This window comes from Maylandia zebra, linkage group LG23 (genome assembly GCF_041146795.1).
Source record: "Maylandia zebra isolate NMK-2024a linkage group LG23, Mzebra_GT3a, whole genome shotgun sequence".
NCBI lineage: Eukaryota > Metazoa > Chordata > Actinopteri > Cichliformes > Cichlidae > Maylandia > Maylandia zebra.
Genome location: NC_135188.1, coordinates 32,698,906 through 32,716,468, shown reverse-complemented (window position 1 = coordinate 32,716,468; position 17,563 = coordinate 32,698,906). Strand labels below are relative to the sequence as shown.

The 17,563-nt window shown below is 40.5% G+C and overlaps 1 protein-coding gene across 5 annotated transcripts in view; it reads right to left on the bottom strand.

Annotated features, from left to right (window-relative positions):
* scn1lab (sodium channel, voltage-gated, type I like, alpha b) overlaps nucleotides 1-17,563 on the bottom strand; it is a 40,354-nt gene that overhangs the window by 4,619 nt on the left and 18,172 nt on the right. For all 5 annotated transcript variants that reach the window (XM_076879800.1, XM_076879799.1, XM_076879804.1 and 2 more), the window contains 12 exons: nucleotides 17,293-17,466; nucleotides 15,085-15,441; nucleotides 14,128-14,652; nucleotides 10,740-10,875; nucleotides 6,953-7,107; nucleotides 6,516-6,689; nucleotides 6,005-6,127; nucleotides 3,767-4,039; nucleotides 2,557-2,610; nucleotides 2,256-2,393; nucleotides 393-497; nucleotides 31-301 (listed from right to left, as the gene is read on the bottom strand). In XM_076879800.1, the coding sequence (XP_076735915.1) occupies nucleotides 31-301; nucleotides 393-497; nucleotides 2,256-2,393; nucleotides 2,557-2,610; nucleotides 3,767-4,039; nucleotides 6,005-6,127; nucleotides 6,516-6,689; nucleotides 6,953-7,107; nucleotides 10,740-10,875; nucleotides 14,128-14,652; nucleotides 15,085-15,441; nucleotides 17,293-17,466 (2,485 nt within the window). The remainder of the gene's footprint in view (nucleotides 1-30; nucleotides 302-392; nucleotides 498-2,255; nucleotides 2,394-2,556; nucleotides 2,611-3,766; nucleotides 4,040-6,004; nucleotides 6,128-6,515; nucleotides 6,690-6,952; nucleotides 7,108-10,739; nucleotides 10,876-14,127; nucleotides 14,653-15,084; nucleotides 15,442-17,292; nucleotides 17,467-17,563) is intronic.

Genomic DNA, 17,563 nt, shown 5'->3' with positions numbered 1-17,563 from the left:
AATGAAAAGAACTTTAGGACATCTCCTTACCTACAATCGAAAGGATCACCACCACAAAGTCAAAAATATTCCAGCCAATGGTGAAGTAATAGTGACGCAGTGAAATCATCTTGAGCACACACTCCCCAGTGAAGAGCACAATAAAGACCAGATTAATCCAGTACAGGATATGGTCCATCTCTTTCGTCTGGGCATCCGTCTCTACCATCATGGTCACCATGTTAAGGCAGATGAGGATCATGATCACGATGTCAAAGGCCTGCTTTGTGATGAAGTCAAAGACACAGCCTTGAAACGCATTCTGAAAAAAAAGAGAGACAAGGAATGAAAACAAATGAGTCATTTCACTCTGCTTGGAGTTGATTAGAAAGACCTAGGAGTCCGAGTCTCACTGTTGGTCGAGGTATAGGTTTCTGCGGCTTCTTGGACCCCAGTTTCTTCATGGCGTTGTAGTATTTCTTCTGTTCTTCAGTCATGAAGATGTCCTGACCTCCCAAGTAAAGAGAGCAAAAACTTGGTTATAACCACATACTTTGAAAAAACAAAACAAAACAAAAACCCAAAATGAATCTGGTTTTAATTTTCAGATTTTTTAAAATCAGCATTCTAGTTGTTATTATTTTGGAAATTTAGCTCATTTGTGTTTTGTTTGATGATTATATTATATTTATATATTTCCTTGTTTATTGTTGCGATTCCATTTGCTGTTACATTTTGTACATCATTTTACTCTTTCCTAAAGGCTTTAAATTTCAGCCAAAAAATTACTACACTCTATTAATCAAAGATATAGATTTCCCTCTCGGCATCATACACACTATACACATCCCACTCTCATTGCTGCTCACTGATTGCATACATATCTCAGGGGGTGGCTGGTGTCAGCACGGAACAACCATCTGTGTGATGCTTTGGAGCCACTGTACCACACCAGCCGATAACATGTCTCAGTCAGTCAAATCAGACCGGCCATCATGCAGAAACTGTCAATGTAGACCCATCCCCTCCCCGTCCTCTCCATCATAAATCTCTCGGGTGTTGTCGATTCTACTTGTTAGTCTGCATGGCTCAATGGAGGGTACATTTCCACACTGCATGTGCTACGACACTGCTCGTGCATACAGAAGCAGCTTTAGATGACCATTATTTTGTAGCTCACTGCTTTCTTTAACACAGCCCTGGGTCTACCTTAGCAAAATTTGCCCTGCTTTGTACCCAGGCTGTGTGTGCTCTCTGCACAGTGTGGCACAGGACTGCTTCCTACTGGTGTTCCAATTTCAAAAGAAGCGACACTGTAATGCACTACCAAAGCTATTTGTGTCAACATTAATAAAAATAGGTGGCATTGTGGCTCAAGAGAGACACGCTCTTCTATTATATTTTATTCACGATTTTGTGTTTTCTAAGAAATATTACTGCAGGGATGTATAAGTGAGTTATCTAAGAAATCTCCATATCTGCCTTAATTGAAAATGTAGCCCATATAATTTGGTCCACAAATAAACCCCACATTAGCATTTATAACATTTACTCAACAAAAATGAGACACAGAACAAAGGTGGAAGCTTGCAGTTAACTCAACAACAACATATTTAACAAGTCTGAATTTCATTGCTGTTGTAACACGAGACATTTAATAAATCCAGAAACCAAATAAATAATCCATCATTTTATTTTTGCACAGCCATGTCTAGATGTATAATATCTAGACAACATAACACAGCTGTATGCATCTATCAAATTTGACAAATCTGCAAATACATCCCCATTTTTTTACTTAAAAAAATGTTATCCACCTCTTAAAGTGATTTAAAAAGTGATTTCATACTAAACACATTTTTGGTGTTTTGAGCAAACTATAGTTTTACATTTACGCAAAGACAGAGGAGCTACATGTCCAAAATCTGCTTGTAATTAATAAACTGGAGAGGAAAACTAGAAGGAATTGTCTCTGGTGACTAAACAGTGTGAAGATTTCACTGCAGATTGACAACACAAATTAGCTAGCTCACTGCAATTAGGAATCCTAAAAAGTCATTAGAATAAAAATGGTAACTCTCTTAAATTGAACTCTATAATGAGAATCCTTTGCTGTGTTAAGACCTAGCCAAAAAAATACAATAAATAAAGGTAATACTTTACAAATAATATAACTTAAAATGCCCAAACTGAAAGAAGCCTATAAAATATGTCGGTTTACATTAGCTGACAGAAACTATTAGTCAATATAACTTTTAAATGAAGATGTAACTTATCTTTTTCTTCTGCTGATTGAAGTTGTCGATAATGACACCAATGAAAAGGTTGAGTGTGAAGAAGGAGCCAAAGATGATGAAGATGACAAAGTAGAGGTACATGTACAAGTTTACTTCATATTTAGGCTGTTCTTCCAACTAGAAAAGTAAAAAAGAGCAAATTTAAAGTTATACCAGCTACCATAAAAATGTAATATGTAATATGATGAAAATATTAAAACATAGATTATATTAAAATATAAAAGCAAGGACTTTTCACTATGTGGAAGCAAACCTACAACTCTGTTAAACATCTACTTACATCCCGAGAGTCCACAGCTGCATACATGATGTCCATCCAACCCTTAAATGTTGCCTAAAAGCAGGTAACAGAAGAAACAGTATTTTAGCAGGAGATGGGCAGTTTCTCTATGAGAGCTAGACAAGACTGTAGAAGTCCTTAACCCATCGTCAGGACTTGTAGGTGCTCTTTTGAGCACTGCCAAAACCCTACAAAATGACCACAAAGCAACCTCCAGTAGAAACAATCAAAAATAGACTTCATGAGGATGGCCTTAGGGTTCGGCATCTTCTAGTGGCCCCTGTGCTCACTCTGCTTGGTACCGGAGCTCAAGTGGCACCTAAGTGCAGTGGCAAAGATGAAAACCAGCACAAAGAGATTTTATAGTGATGCCACAGTAATTCTACTTTAGAAACATGAACATGTTTGCATGACAGCAAACAGCTTCTGCCTCTAAACAGTTTCAGCAGCCTGACTGCTTGTACATGTTGAAGTTTGCACACTTGTCCTTTTATGTAATAAAAATAAAAGTAACGTTTATAACCATGCTGTAGACTGCGCCACTGTTTCCCTCTTCTGGCACACAGACTGAAATCAGCTGACTGTAGTGCAAGTGGAACTGATAAGTGGAATCGATAGGCAAGCAGACTAATAAGTCCAAGGAATGGAACTACAAGGTTAGCACAATTATTTTTCATTATACTCTCATAATGGCAATATAGGGCTACAGATTCTTCAGTCCTTCTCTCTTTATACATGGAAGGACCGGCTGTGTGCTTTCTTTGCTTTAGGATTTTGAACTGTGTGTGTAGGTCATCAAATTGAGACATACCACCAAATACAAATGACCTAATCCAAAAATGACCATCAAACGTCAAAATGACCTTTTGACTAAGTGGTCCTGTCAAACCTCTCACCTAACCCCAAATGGTTCTGTGTTGAAGTGTGCTGGTCAGATGGTGGCTTTGTGTTTGAGTTTACATGTTTTTCTTTTCCTGCTTGTTTTTTTTCCTCAATTTGACCAGAGTAAAATCTCCCAATCTATACGAATAAGTGGATATAGTTTACGGATGAATGGCGCCAACTGCAAGATTAAAGCTAAAGACAGACTCAAATCACAAAACAGAATTGTAGAAGTCAGACAGTTTCGGCATAAATGATTCCAAATACATATGTATACTTTGAGATTTCTGCTCTTTTCTTCTTAATGCCAATTGCAATCTAAACTCACCACTTGCAACAGAGCCAGATAGCCGGCTCCCACATTGTCAAAGTTGATTTTAACATTCTTCCAGCGGGCACTGTCATTCAAGCTCAGGCAGTCAGACTTGTTGTTGACGACTTCGCTAGGGAAGGGCTCATCCGTGGTGGCATTGACGCAGTAGTAGTACTTGCCCGCAAACAGGTTGACACCCATGATGCTGAAGATGAGCCAAAATATGAGGCAGACCAGCAGCACGTTCATGATGGAGGGGATGGCTCCCAGCAATGCATTCACCACAACCTGGGGATGTCGAAACACACAGTCTGACTCAGAACTCACCGTTTTCTCAAATCAAAGTCTGTGCTAAAGAAGGATAACTGGCCATTACAATTATCTTATCACTTAGCTGTCAGAAGCACATGTGGTCAACTGACTGGATTGAGCCAAAATGTTTATGCTTTCAGAACAAATACCAAGACTGAATCAAAAGTTAACAGTGAAGCTGTGTAACTCAGAGCTGTGATTAATAAACAGTATCTGCACACATAAAGCTCTTAACACCATACATATCTACTTAACAACATGACAGTTGGAAAGAAGAAGGTGGATAGGTGAAAAGGCTACCATTTGAAAGGTAAAAAAGCAAAACAGAAAAAAACCTTAGAGAGGCGGGATGAAGTCACAACATTTTGTTTGACTGTAAATGAAAAAAAGACACACAACAAAGAAAAAAATTACAGGTCAAAGGCACCACGCAAGCAATGCCAGAAAAACAATGCCTGAGAACAGCTATATACAGCAATCCATTAACACAATGTGAAGAAAGTCATGCAGAGAGAACAATTACAGTGTCCAACTGTAAGGAAATGATACATTTACAGAAGTTTTAAAAGCATGCAGTCTTACAGACAGGCCCCCTAAAAAGCTAAAACCTTCTTACAATACCTCTGTAAAAAGATTTATCAAGTAACATTAAAATATTGAAACACGAAAGTAAAAAAAATATGGGGGCATTTTCCCTTCAGCATATCTAAAAGCATATCTAACAAAAACACTGAGAATGTCTATACAGCTTCAGCGATACAGAGAACAAAAAGAATGTCATAAGAATTCACCTTTCTAAGGAAAATAAAGACGTAGGCTGAAAGTTCAAATGAGCATTTTTACATACCGTTTGCAAAATAAACCTATTTACGTTACATTGCCCAGAGTTAGATGATAGCAATGATATCGCTACCAAAAGTCTTTATAAGTCTTGGTCATACTGTTTTTCTTAATGGAGGATTATATGTGGAATGAAACTGGGTGCTCATTGACTAATGATCTGACAAGTCATTAATCAGTGAGCACATGCTCAGAACCTGGTGGCTGTAGTTCAGGAGGTAGAGCTTCCTGTAAAAGGGAAGTTTTTCCATCCCACTGTCGCCAAAGTGCTTGCTCATAGGGGGTCATATGATTGTTGGGTTTTTGTCTGTATGCATTATTGTAAGGGTCTACCCGACAATATAATGCACCTTGAGGCAAGTGTTGCTGTGATTTAGCGCTGTATGAATAAATTAGAAGTGAAAATTGAATTGAATAGAACAGGTCATCTACTAATCAGAAAGTTGGTGGTTTGATCTCAGGTTGCTTTTTAAAATTTAGAGCAGGTCATCATCTTTGCATGACACAGCCAGCACTCAGGTTGCAGTTAGTTATTTATATATTTTTAGGTTCTCAGACAAATCAAGCCAGAATACACTAAATTTTCTTTAAAAAGTAGAGACTTCTTAGTCTTGTTAGTAGAAACAACACGAAGCAATCATAGAGGAAAGCTCAGCTTGGGGTCGTGACATACCACTGTACTAAGTGATAGAAAGTTTGAAAGTAGCCAATCCAAGAGCATTATTCATCTCGGGCAGTCCAGTATTCCAGAATCGTAACATTTTACTGCCCGTAGCTCTCTCACGTATTTCGGGCATATTTAGGGTTTAAACTATAAAAATAGGGATTTATATGCATGTCAGAAATGTGTGTTTTTAACAATTTGCAGGTGCTCAAGGCATCGACTGTACTAACTAACAAGAGAGTGGTATTTTTTTCCCTTAACTATTGGTACATAAACAGATAAAAGTAAAACTGAATTCCATCATATTTTACAATTTAACTGAATATCTGAAACCTAGACATTTTGAAGCATATGGAAGATGTAATTGGTTGGTGTGAGAATTGATCTTAATTCTTTTTTTTCAACTTGCCCACAAACAGTATTCCTGCTGTTCTTACCCTCATGCCCTCAAACCGAGACAAGGCCCTCAGGGGCCGTAGAGCTCGCAGTGTCCTCAGAGATTTGATGGCACTAAGCTCAGAGTAGCCCAGAGCATTTGCTACCAGGCTGACCAAGGACACCTGAGAGGAGATAATATCAGATAAGCAGGGTGAAGGGTGAAAAATGAAAGGATTTCACTTGCTCTGTGCTATAATGAGTGTTAGAAAAACAACTTCAAGTAAAGAAATGACAGAACAATAAGTTAACTACAATTATGTCAGCATGGCTGTTATTAAAGTTAATTTTCTTTCTTGTCAAATGTTTAATGAGCTGGCTTATGTTATCACAAAGAATGGAGGGAAGAAGATTCAGCTGACTTTGCTAACTTAAGTCTTGGTGTGGGCCATGGTAGCGGTCTGTTCCAGTTACCAGTCCATATGCTGTTAAGGTGCTTTCTGGTTCTATTGTCTCATTGTACACCAGATTGGAGGCTTAATTTTAATAAGAGCGAACACTGAATATACTTACGTCTACAATTAAGAAGTCCAGCCAGCACCAGGCATTGGTGAAGTACTTGACAAAGCCATATGCCACCCACTTTAACAGCATTTCAAGGATGAAGACGTAAGTGAACACTTTGTCTGCGTACTCTAGCACGGTTTTGATGGTCCGCCGCTGCTCGATGTAAATGTCCTCAAAAGCCTGTGCAGCATGGAATATTTTATAGAAACTTTAGATAGAAATAGTGAAGTGTGAAATAAGTGATTCATCAAAGATCTATTCAGAATGTTAACAGGTACAGTAACTGCTTAGAGAACTGAAGCTGTCCTAAATGTGGTGCTTTCAGACTGTGAAATAAAAACAGAAAGTATATAAAAGCAAGCCAAACGAGTGCAGTGAAGAACAAACTCTGTTCATAAGACAGACCCCAGCAGTGTTTATCAAGATGTCTAACACCCACTCACCAGTGCTCCACTGCTCAGCAGAATCATGAATATGATGAAGGATTCAAACCAGTTATGCTCTACTATGATAAAGCAGGTTTTCCTGAGTGTCCACCAGCTCTTAAACTTGTCTCCCTCCTCACTGATCTGGCAGCACTGGAACCTGCGCACACAGCCTGCAGGCACAGAGAAAACAGAATGAGAAATGAAACCCAGGTATCAAAACTCCATGGTGAATCAACACATAAACACGGCCCCACTGGATAACATATTGCGGGACTGCTTTCTGTTATCCAGATAAGTTATATGAATACGAACTGCATGCCTTAATACGGTAAAGGTTGTTGCTAACATTTTAGCCAACAAAATCCCAGAATAAACTGAATTTTCACTGCTGTTACAATAATTGAGCCTTTTGTTGTTATTTCACATAACACTGCTTCTGTCCTGTTCATGACTTCTTGAAGTTTCATTGTGATCAGGGTCGACCCTCCCCCCACACACTGTTTTTATTGAAGAATTTTCATATTCTGTGATTGACTGCAATAAGTTGTGGTGACCAAATGGTTGCCCAGGGGTTGAGGGTGTTGTATTCTGTTGTATTTGTATTGTGTTGTATTTCTGGGTGCTACTTTGATTGCAAAGCTGTTGCTCAGATTAGCTGGTGAGAGGCAACCAGTTTCCAAACATTTAGGTCTGACTCGGACCGACTGGATTCACTTTCACACAGATTGGAGTCAGTTTGTGCCAATAAGTCCATATTATTGGCACAGTAAGTCACTGGAGTAGTCCATCCAACTCAAATAGTTGTCAACTGGTTGTACAGTCGTAGCCAAAAGTTTTGAGAATGACACAAATATTGGAAATTGGAAAAGTTGCTGTTTAAGTTTGTATAATAGCAATATGCATATACTCCAGAATGTTATGAAGAGTGATCAGATGAATTGCATAGCCCTTCCTTGCCATGAAATTTAACTTAATCTCAAAAAAAACCTTTCCACTGCATTTCATTGCTGTCATTAAAGGACCTGCTGTGATCATTTCAGTAATCGTCTTGTTAACTCAGGTGAGAATGTTGATGAGCACAAGGCTGGAGATCATTATGTCAGGCTGATTGGGTTAGAATGGCAGACTTGACATGTTAAAAGGAGGGTGATGCTTGAAATCATTGTTCTTCCATTGTTAACCATGGTGACCTGCAAAGAAACACGTGCAGCCATCATTGCGTTGCATAAAAACGGCTTCACAGGCAAGGATATTGTGGCTACTAAGATTGCACCTAAATCAACAATTTATAGGATCATCGAGAACTTCAAGGAAAGAGGTTCAATTCTTGTTAAGAAGGCTTCAGCGCATCCAAGAAAGTCCAGCAAGCGCCAGGATCGTCTCCTAAAGAGGATTCAGCTGCTGGATCGGAGTGCCACCAGTGCAGAGCTTGCTCAGGAATGGCAGCAGGCAGGTGTGAGTGCATCTGCACACACAGTGAGGCGAAGACTGTTGGAAGATGGCCTGGTGTCAAGAAGGGCAGCAAAGAAGCCACTTCTCTCCAAAAAAAATATCAGGGAGAGATTGATCTTATGCAGAAAGTATGGTGAATGGACTGCAGAGGACTGGGGCAAAGTCATATTCTCAGATGAAGCCTCTCTCCGATTGTTTGGGGCATCTGGAAAAAGGCTTGTCCGGAGAAGAAAGGGTGAGTGCTACCATCAGTCCTGTGTCATGCCAACAGTAAAGCATCCTGAGACCATTCATGTGTGGGGTTGCTTCTCATCCAAGGGAGTGGGCTCACTCACAATTATGCCCAAAAACACAGCCATGAATAAAGAATGGTACCAAAACACCCTCCAACAGCAACTTCTTCCAACAATGCAACAACAGTTTGGTGAAGAACAATGCATTTTCCAGCACGATGGAGCACCGTACCATAAGGCAAAAGTGATAACTAAGTGGCTCGGGGAACAAAACGTTGAAATTTTGGGTCCATGGCCTGGAAACTCCCCAGATCTTAATCCCATTGAGAACTTGTGGTCAATTCTCAAGAGGCAGGTGGACAAACAAAAACCCACTAATTCTGACAAACTCCAAGAAGTGATTATGAAAGAATGGGTTGCTATCAGTCAGGATTTGGCCCAGAAGTTGATTGAGAGCATGCCCAGTCAAATTGCAGAGGTCCTGAAAAAGAAGGGCCAACACTGCAAGTACTGACTCTTTGCATTTGTCATGTAATTTGAAACGTATGAAGTTCTTGTAATTATATTTCAGTACATCACAGAAACAACTGAGACAAAGATCTAAAAGCAGTTTAGCAGCAAACTTTGTGAAAACTAATATTTGTGTCATTCTCAAAAAGCAAGGTTGCACTTATGTCACCTCACAGTTTAACAGCAATCGCTATCCTGTAGCAACTACATCACTATTTGTGGAGGAATTTTGGGAAATCTATTTCAGACCTATGATGTTCTGGCTCGATTCTGAATGTAAGTAGTGAATGGGAATTTTTATGTATGCAGATGGCAACAGCGAACTTAGAAGATGCTGTTTAGTAGTTGGGACCAAAGAAGAGCTTTGATGTAATCCCTTTTTGATCCAACTGAATGTGTTAACAAAATTACCCACAAGAAATCAGTCAGCTTTTTTTGTTTGAGGGGTTTTATTTTGTAAATAACCTTAAAGTGACTGAAATAAATATCCAAACATCCAGAAATGTCCTAATGTCATTAATTATTGATTTCAATCATTTTTTTACGCAAAAACTGATAAACCAACCAAGCTTACTGCTCTAGATCTGTGACCATGCTTCACTGCAAACTGTTAAAGTGGTGTGATTCAAATCAAAGTCACATGTTAAGCATGCCTGTTTAGCTCACAACCTGAGTAGGCAACCAGATGCCACAAGGCTGAATGCAGTGGCCCAGGGTTGGTTCTGACCCAAGGCCCTTTGCTGTACATCTTCTCCCACACACTCTCTGCTTTCCTGTCTCTCTTCTATGCTATCTTATGAAAATGCAAAAGCTTAAAAAAATTGAAAAACAAAATCAAAGGAGTCCACAAAACTTTCAGGCAGCATACAGAATTCAGTTCAGTTTATTTTTTTTCACCAACATTTCATAAAATCTTTCCATGCAGTTGTTTGAAAATCCACTGAAAGTTAAAATATGATTGCTCACTGAAAGGGTCTTAATGTTCTATTTGACATATTAGTAACATAGAATAGCGTTAAAATATGTTGTTCTTTGTTGTTAATTCATTCGGGGTCTTATGCTTTCATCTGCTGCTATGATTTACGCACACTCATAATGCAAGTCATAATATATTGCTTACATCTGTTATATGCATATTCACGATTGTACTGGAGGTGGCTCCAGTAGTGGTTTACACACCTAACAAGCAAAATATCTCTGCCTCGATCCCAGGAGGAGACACAAATCCCCTCAGGAAGGCCACGCGACATAAAAATCTCCCAAATTAAATAGTCAGAGCTACCCGCTGTAGTGACCCCTTTATGAACAGCAGAGCTGCTGAAAGTAGCTTTAATGGTACTAAAGGTATGTCAGATAAAATGTCAGGTTACATTACAAAACAACAGAACCCCACAGACCACATTTTTATCTGTTCCGCTGAGCATTTGAATTCACTGTCACTCAGTTGTTAGTCAGACAGACCTGTGCTAAGCACAAGCAGTTAATGCGATTTACTCCAAGTCTTGAAATGTGCTCTGGAAGTGTTTTGTCTCCCCATCTTCCTCGCTCTGGTCCACCTTCCCACTTTCCATCATCATCCCTGCCTATCACCCTTGCATCCCACTTACCCTCTGTAAAGCAGGCTTCTGGGTCCAGTGACTCCTCAGGTTCCAGCTCCACTGAATCAACCCCATCTCCAGGGGGGCGGATATCGACTGTGCTCCCCTCCGATGAGCTCAGTGGCTGGGGCTCTACGTCGAGCTTCTGCATGGATGAGGAAGGACACGAGAGGACAAAGTCACACTACAATGCATCACACTGAAGTCCCTTGGTTATAGGAGCCAACCTTCTGAGCTGGTTATCATTGTGATTCTCCAGTCACACGTACCCCAGTGCCACGATTGAATACCATAGTGTGAGGACTAGGCACTGTAATAGCTCACAGAGTTGGGCTCTTTAAAGTCATTGTATCATCATCATCATCACATGCAGCATCGATCAAATGTACCTACAGGCTTAGGAATTAGATTTATCTGATGGCTCAAATCAGAATACGTGGCATGGGGAAGTTGGCGTTATGGAAATGCACTGTGGGTACGTTTGATGTGACCTCAGTTCGAGGAATAGTTCATGCAGTATTCCAGTGCATTATCAATCCAAGCCTGAAATAGTACCAAGCAGAACGTGTGCTCCAGTGTTTTCATGTCCACTGAAACTGACTCAAAATCAATTTGTTAAAGATATTTATCCCATTTCTTTTCTAAAAATTATGATCTGAAATTCTTTTCCCACCCTCAATCCTAAAATCCACCTTCAGAACTGCCGCTGAAAATTTTCCTCAGTGACATGAAAACACCATTTATTTCCATTCCTTGAAAGCAGTGTACAAGCTCCTTCTGTTTGTGTTGAAGTAGACGGAGAACCACATTAGCTTACCAGCAAAAACCAGTACTGTGCACTGTTTATAAGACAGCATGTGGTCTGGCAGGTATTTTTTGGGTTCCCATTTGTAAAACATCCGGAATTAGCATCCACACATACCCAGAAACATCCAGGACTAAGATTTGTGTCCTCCACCTCAACCTTCTCTCTGCCCTCCTTACCGTGAATTATGCACACTGCTAACGCTTTTCTAAAACCCTCACATGCAGTGATGTCCATTACAAAATCATCTGCATATAGTGAGACTTTTTGGGTGACGCAAGGCTTCCTGTCTGTTTTCTTTGGGCAGAGATGGTGTTGTTTCCTCATGTCGGTCTGACAGTGCAGCAGCCCTGATTGCCGTGGGACCCAGCTAATACGGCATGGGAATGATGGAAGCATGCTGCTTGCAAGTGTTTTCTGGAAGGGTGGTTTCCTCCCGCTCTATTTCTCACCTTTAATAAGAAACCCATGTTACCTCTTCTGGATGTCAACTACATACAAGGCTTTTAGTCTTAACCTAACATATTTTTATCGGGATAATAACTGGTAGACTTAATTATCAGGTGATGAAATATTTGCAGTGTAACAAAAGTCGATAACACAGGGGCAGAAGCGCCAACAACAGAGGTGGCTTCTTAAGCATGTATATATAAAGCATTTGCCCTCATTTACATAACTCTGATTCAGTATAACCAGCCATGTGTTACCTGTTTTACCACCCTGCAAAAGTCATCATTTACACATCAGCATTTCTTTATTTTCTTCTCGGAAAGAATTCTGTTAAGAATCTTTCATCATTCCGCTATTACTCAAGTAAGACAAAAAACAAGTTTTTCATGTATGTATGCATGGGCTATGAACCAGACAAATGAATTTTGTCCAGCTAAAGCAAAATTCATTTCCCCATTCCATCTTTTTCCCCCTTACTCCTCTTCATTCTCCTCTTCCTCTCTTCCTTCATTCTCAAGCTCGGAGTGTTTGATGCCAATCAAGTCCCAAAACCAAGTCAAAAACCAAGCAATGAAATCAAAAGCAAACGTCATGTTAGATGAGTTTATCTATCAATGGAAAAAGAGGTGGTGTTGCTCATTCTTAATGGTTTGGAACTGCAATACAGCCTGATGCTCAGAGATAAATTATGAAAGGGGCGGGTGGGGTAGGGGGGGGTTACAGAAGGACTCAGAGGTTACAGCAGTGAGTGCCCTGCTGTTTGGGAAAGGGAGGGGATAAAGCAAAGAAGGAGGGGTAGGGTGGGGTAGGGGAACGGAGGGCAGACCAGGCAAAGAACAAAAATGGGCAATCCATTGAAGGTATGACAAAAAAGTAAGTGTGTTGTTTGTCTGTAAATGGCATAGGCAGTCCTCATGGTTAGTGCTATGGTACAATAAAGAGGTCTTACAATTCTCCTCTCACTGAAAACCTTGAGAGCGCCTGTGACACCGCTGCAATAACAAACGGGGGGTTAAACAAAGTAAGTCATACACACCAAAAGCTAACATACAACCTCAAATCTGTTTTCACTGGTCAGCCCACAACACACAACAAGGGGACCACTTATCCTCAGAGAATATGACTTTAGCTGTCCCCAAATACACATTTCCTAACAGCAATGCAAAAACAGTGGGTTGACACGTCTCACACAACGCATACACAATAAGAACATCCACCAACCCCTCACCGGTGTAGCTCCTAATGTTTAAATTGATGTTTGCTATAATTTGAGTTTATGACATTAAATATTATGACAACACAGCATCGTTTGCTGCATGAATATAATGGCTCACCAACTACTCGATACAGGGTTTAAAGATCACCATTGCCTGATTCATATATGGATGATGAGGTGCCGTCGACATAATATAGTGGACATAGTCTTCTGGGTTGTTTTGAATCACAGATAATTGGCACCACACCCACAGTAACAGGTTGACATCACCGGGGAGCACAGTCTCAGTGCTCTGTCAGCCTGGCAAGGCTCAAGAGCAAATGTAGCTGCTGCTCTACTAGAATAGGCAATGAATTAGAAAAGAAAAACATGTCTTAAGGGTGAGGTAACTTGTTTTGTTTAAACATTTTATTAATGTCCGGACGCAAGCTGATAGAGCAACATCTCTACATTTCTAATAATACGGCTGCTTCATTAAGTCTTTCTCCACACAGGCACACATGTCCCCTAAAGAAAACAAGATATTAAGCAAGTCTACATGAAATATTACAGAGACACATAGCCTTATGTATATGGTCAACGTTAAACTGTTTCATTGGTCAAAATGCAAATTTGAGTCATTATTTGTAACGTTGTATCTTATTCTACTGCCAAGAGCTGCAGGTCTGACTAAAATCTCGAGCAGATTTCATCAGCAACACGGCATGATGCATGTACAAATGAGTCAGCAGGTGTGTTATTTTAAAACTGCTTGACTGTCTCTGGAAAATTTCTCAAAAGGCAATCTCTTGACTTATTCATATAGTGATTGACTTCTATTGGGTGTTAAGTTTACACATAAAGGAGCTAATCAAATACAAAAGCTGTGTCATTCAAGAGATTTCTGTTAATCTGACATACTGCAGTCACTTCATTTTTCATCTTACCTCTTTGCTGCCCTCCACGTCAGATGAGTCGCTACTGAAATCTTCTGTGTTTAGGTTCTCAAAGTCTGACTCGCCCACAGCAATAGGCACCGTGACTGTCAGGCTGGGGTTATGAATAAATGACATGTAGTCACAGTCCTCAACTGGGTATTTTCCCGTACTGTCCCGTCCTACACTGACCCCAACCACCAGCCCTCCTGGTCGTCCGTTGCCCTCCCTCATGTACACCCCACTGGGGTCTTTGGTGATTTCCACTGTTGTGTGATTGGAAATGCAGTTGCCCTTGCCATTGCTGTGTAGTTCATCCAGGGGTTTGCTTTCCTCAGCAAGACCAGAGCCCTTTCCACCCCTGCCAAAGCACAAGCTCTGGAGGAACTGCCGCACTGCGTTTTTGACAAATGCGATGCCCCGCTGGATCCTGCCCACAGCAATTTGCAGGTTGTTCATCTCGCTGTCCTCATCGGTTGCCGCCAGGTTGTCGGCACTGAATGAACTCAGTAGGAGAGCCAGGAAGAGATTTAGAACCTAGGAAAGAGTCATGGCAGGAAAACATAAAAACTCTATTTTATACAGATTTAACTCTTTGCCCTATGAAGTCGACATTTGATAAAAACTCTACAGCTACGTACACCCCGGAAATGATTTGCAGCAACCTGGCGACTAGATACCATAGAAAGCGAATGATGTTTAGAGATAAACTTCCTAAAAAGAAACTTGCTCAAGTTACAAGCGAGCACCTGAAGCAAAGACCAATTAGAGTGAAGAATACAGCTAACTGATATATGACCTGGTAGTAAATATGTTAGCTCACCTACGCAACCGGAGCATAGAATGTCCACAAGCAACCAGTTTCATTAGATTCAACAACATGTGCCACAAGCAGATCGCTTCCAGTGTGTACGTAGCTTAATGGCTGTCCAAAGGTGAAAAACTTAAAAGAAAATATTGAGCCCATACCACCAGGTTTCCAATCACCATGACCATCATGAAGACGATAAGACACATAGTCTGTCCTGCCACCTCCATGCAGTCCCACATGGTTTCAATCCACTCTCCACACAGCACCCGGAACACGATAAGGAAGGAGTGGAAGAAATCGTGCATGTGCCAGCGGGGCAACATGCAGTCCTCTGAAATCTTACACACGCACTCCTTGTAGTTTTTGCCAAACATCTGCATGCCCACCACAGCGAAGATGAACACGATGATGGCCAGCACCAGAGTCAAATTTCCCAGAGCACCCACAGAGTTACCGATGATCTTGATGAGCATGTTCAAAGTCGGCCAAGACTTGGCTAGTTTGAAGACTCTCAGCTGTTTGAGGAAAAGAAATTATATATATATATATATATTATATATATCAGATTTTAATCTTATCAGTTACTGACACATGTTTTATTTATAGACCACCAACAGGCCTAGTTTCTTAGTCCAAAAAAGAAAGTCACGTGTTTAAATGTGTGTGTCTTCTGATGGCCATCAGGGGTTGACTACTCTGAAAGTCAGATTGTATAGAAGTGAATACCAGCAGCCCATAGACTCTTTTCTGCTTTTTCTGCTTGTATGAATGGGTGAATGAGGCAAGTTGTATAAAGTGCTTTGAGTGCTCAGGTAGAGTAGAAAAGCACTATATAAGAACCAGTCCATTTACCACTACCATCTACTTTTCACGTGATTCATTGTACACATTTTCCTGATTGAGTTTAGTCACACAGCCCTAAAGACCGATCAGTGATCATCTGGCAACCACCGGTCACAAGAGAAATGTATTCCCTGACCAGTCACAAATGTTTACGCAGGAGCGTGCTAGAAGTCTCTCTGAAACTGGTTGCTAGAGCCACATTAATGCAGGTCAGTGACTGGTCAGCGACCCCTGATTACCCCCTAGGTAAAAATATGTATTCTGTGAATGGCTGTCAAGTAGTTTCTACAGGCTGCTGGCAGTTGCTAGCGTGACACTGGTCAAAAGTGGTATTGGTTATTGCACTATAGAAAATGCCAATCTCTATGCAACTTTTGCAAACTACCCATCAAGCAATAGTGATACTGTGAGAAGTGGGACGCCAACCTGAAGTTGAGCACATTTGCCTTCAAAGAAAAAGCTGTATCTCTTGAAATGTGTTGGTAGCAATGGTAAGGACCAACTGTTCTCCACTTCCAGATTGCACGATGGTACTTACAGTTTCACTACAGCTCGGAGAATAAAATGACATGTATTTTTATTTTATTTTAAGACAGTGTCTTGGGCAACCACAGCAATCTGCTTGCAGCCAAAGCATTCACAAGAAGGTTTGGCTTCTTGTGAGCAACACCCTATTTGCAGCAGATTTCACCTGGTGACAGCCAGCAATGACTTACCAACTGGCTAGGAATGCACATTTGTAGTGACCGTGGGTTATGAGAAGTCACCAACCAGTATCTTAGCCTGTGTGTCTGAGGCCTTGAGACATGCAGTGCCCTCAGTTTCTCAGAGAGATCCACTGCTTTCTTAGTGAAAATCCTCAGCTCAATATGAAGTCTGCAAACCAATGGGTGGCCATGTCCATGTTTCATATGCAATCCTCATTTTGAGTGAGACAAGTTGTTTTTGTGCTTCTAATTACTTCTTGTCTTTTGCCACATATTACATGAACAGATCTGTTTTTCCATTAACTTTAATAATCTACTGAAACTACAATCCAAAAACAAGCATGTTAGGCTAAGTGGTCATTTGAAATTTCAGTGGGAATAGATGTGAGGCAGACATCAGAATCAGAATCAGAATACTTTATTCATCCCGAGGGAAATTAGGGGTTACAGCAGGCAGCACGCTAATGGCGCATGCGCACTCACAAAGGAACCTTCTGACCAACTAAAGTGCTTAAAGTGCATTAAATTAAGTGATGTGTTAATGTGTGAATGTGATTTGTAATGTAAACCACTGAGTGGTCAGTCAAGTCCATTACGTACTTCTTGTCTCTCTTTACAACTAGCAAAAGTCAAAAAGCTAATCGGATGAAACAGGGAGATCTCACTTTACACCAAAGACAAAAGTAACTTTCAGTGATGCCTTTCATGTGCTGTTATTACATCATTCCCTCATTATTAAAGAGAATTTTTTGAAACATCTTGGTGTTATTGGAGACTGAGGCGTTCTGAACCCAGCGTATCTGTGAGTGATCTTACCAATCTGAAGGACCTGAGTACAGACAGCCCTTCAACGTTAGCCAAGCCAAGCTCCATCAGGCTGAGGCTAACAATAATGCCATCAAAGATGTTCCAGCCCTCCTGGAAGTAATAGTAGGGATCCAGAGCGATAATCTTAAAGCACATCTCTGCTGTGAAGATGCCTGTAAACACCTAACAATGGGGAATAAAAGCAGTTTTAAATCAATCTGGATTATAAAAGATGACTCACAATGACAATGGTTCTGGTTTTGTCAAGTTTAAGTGAAAC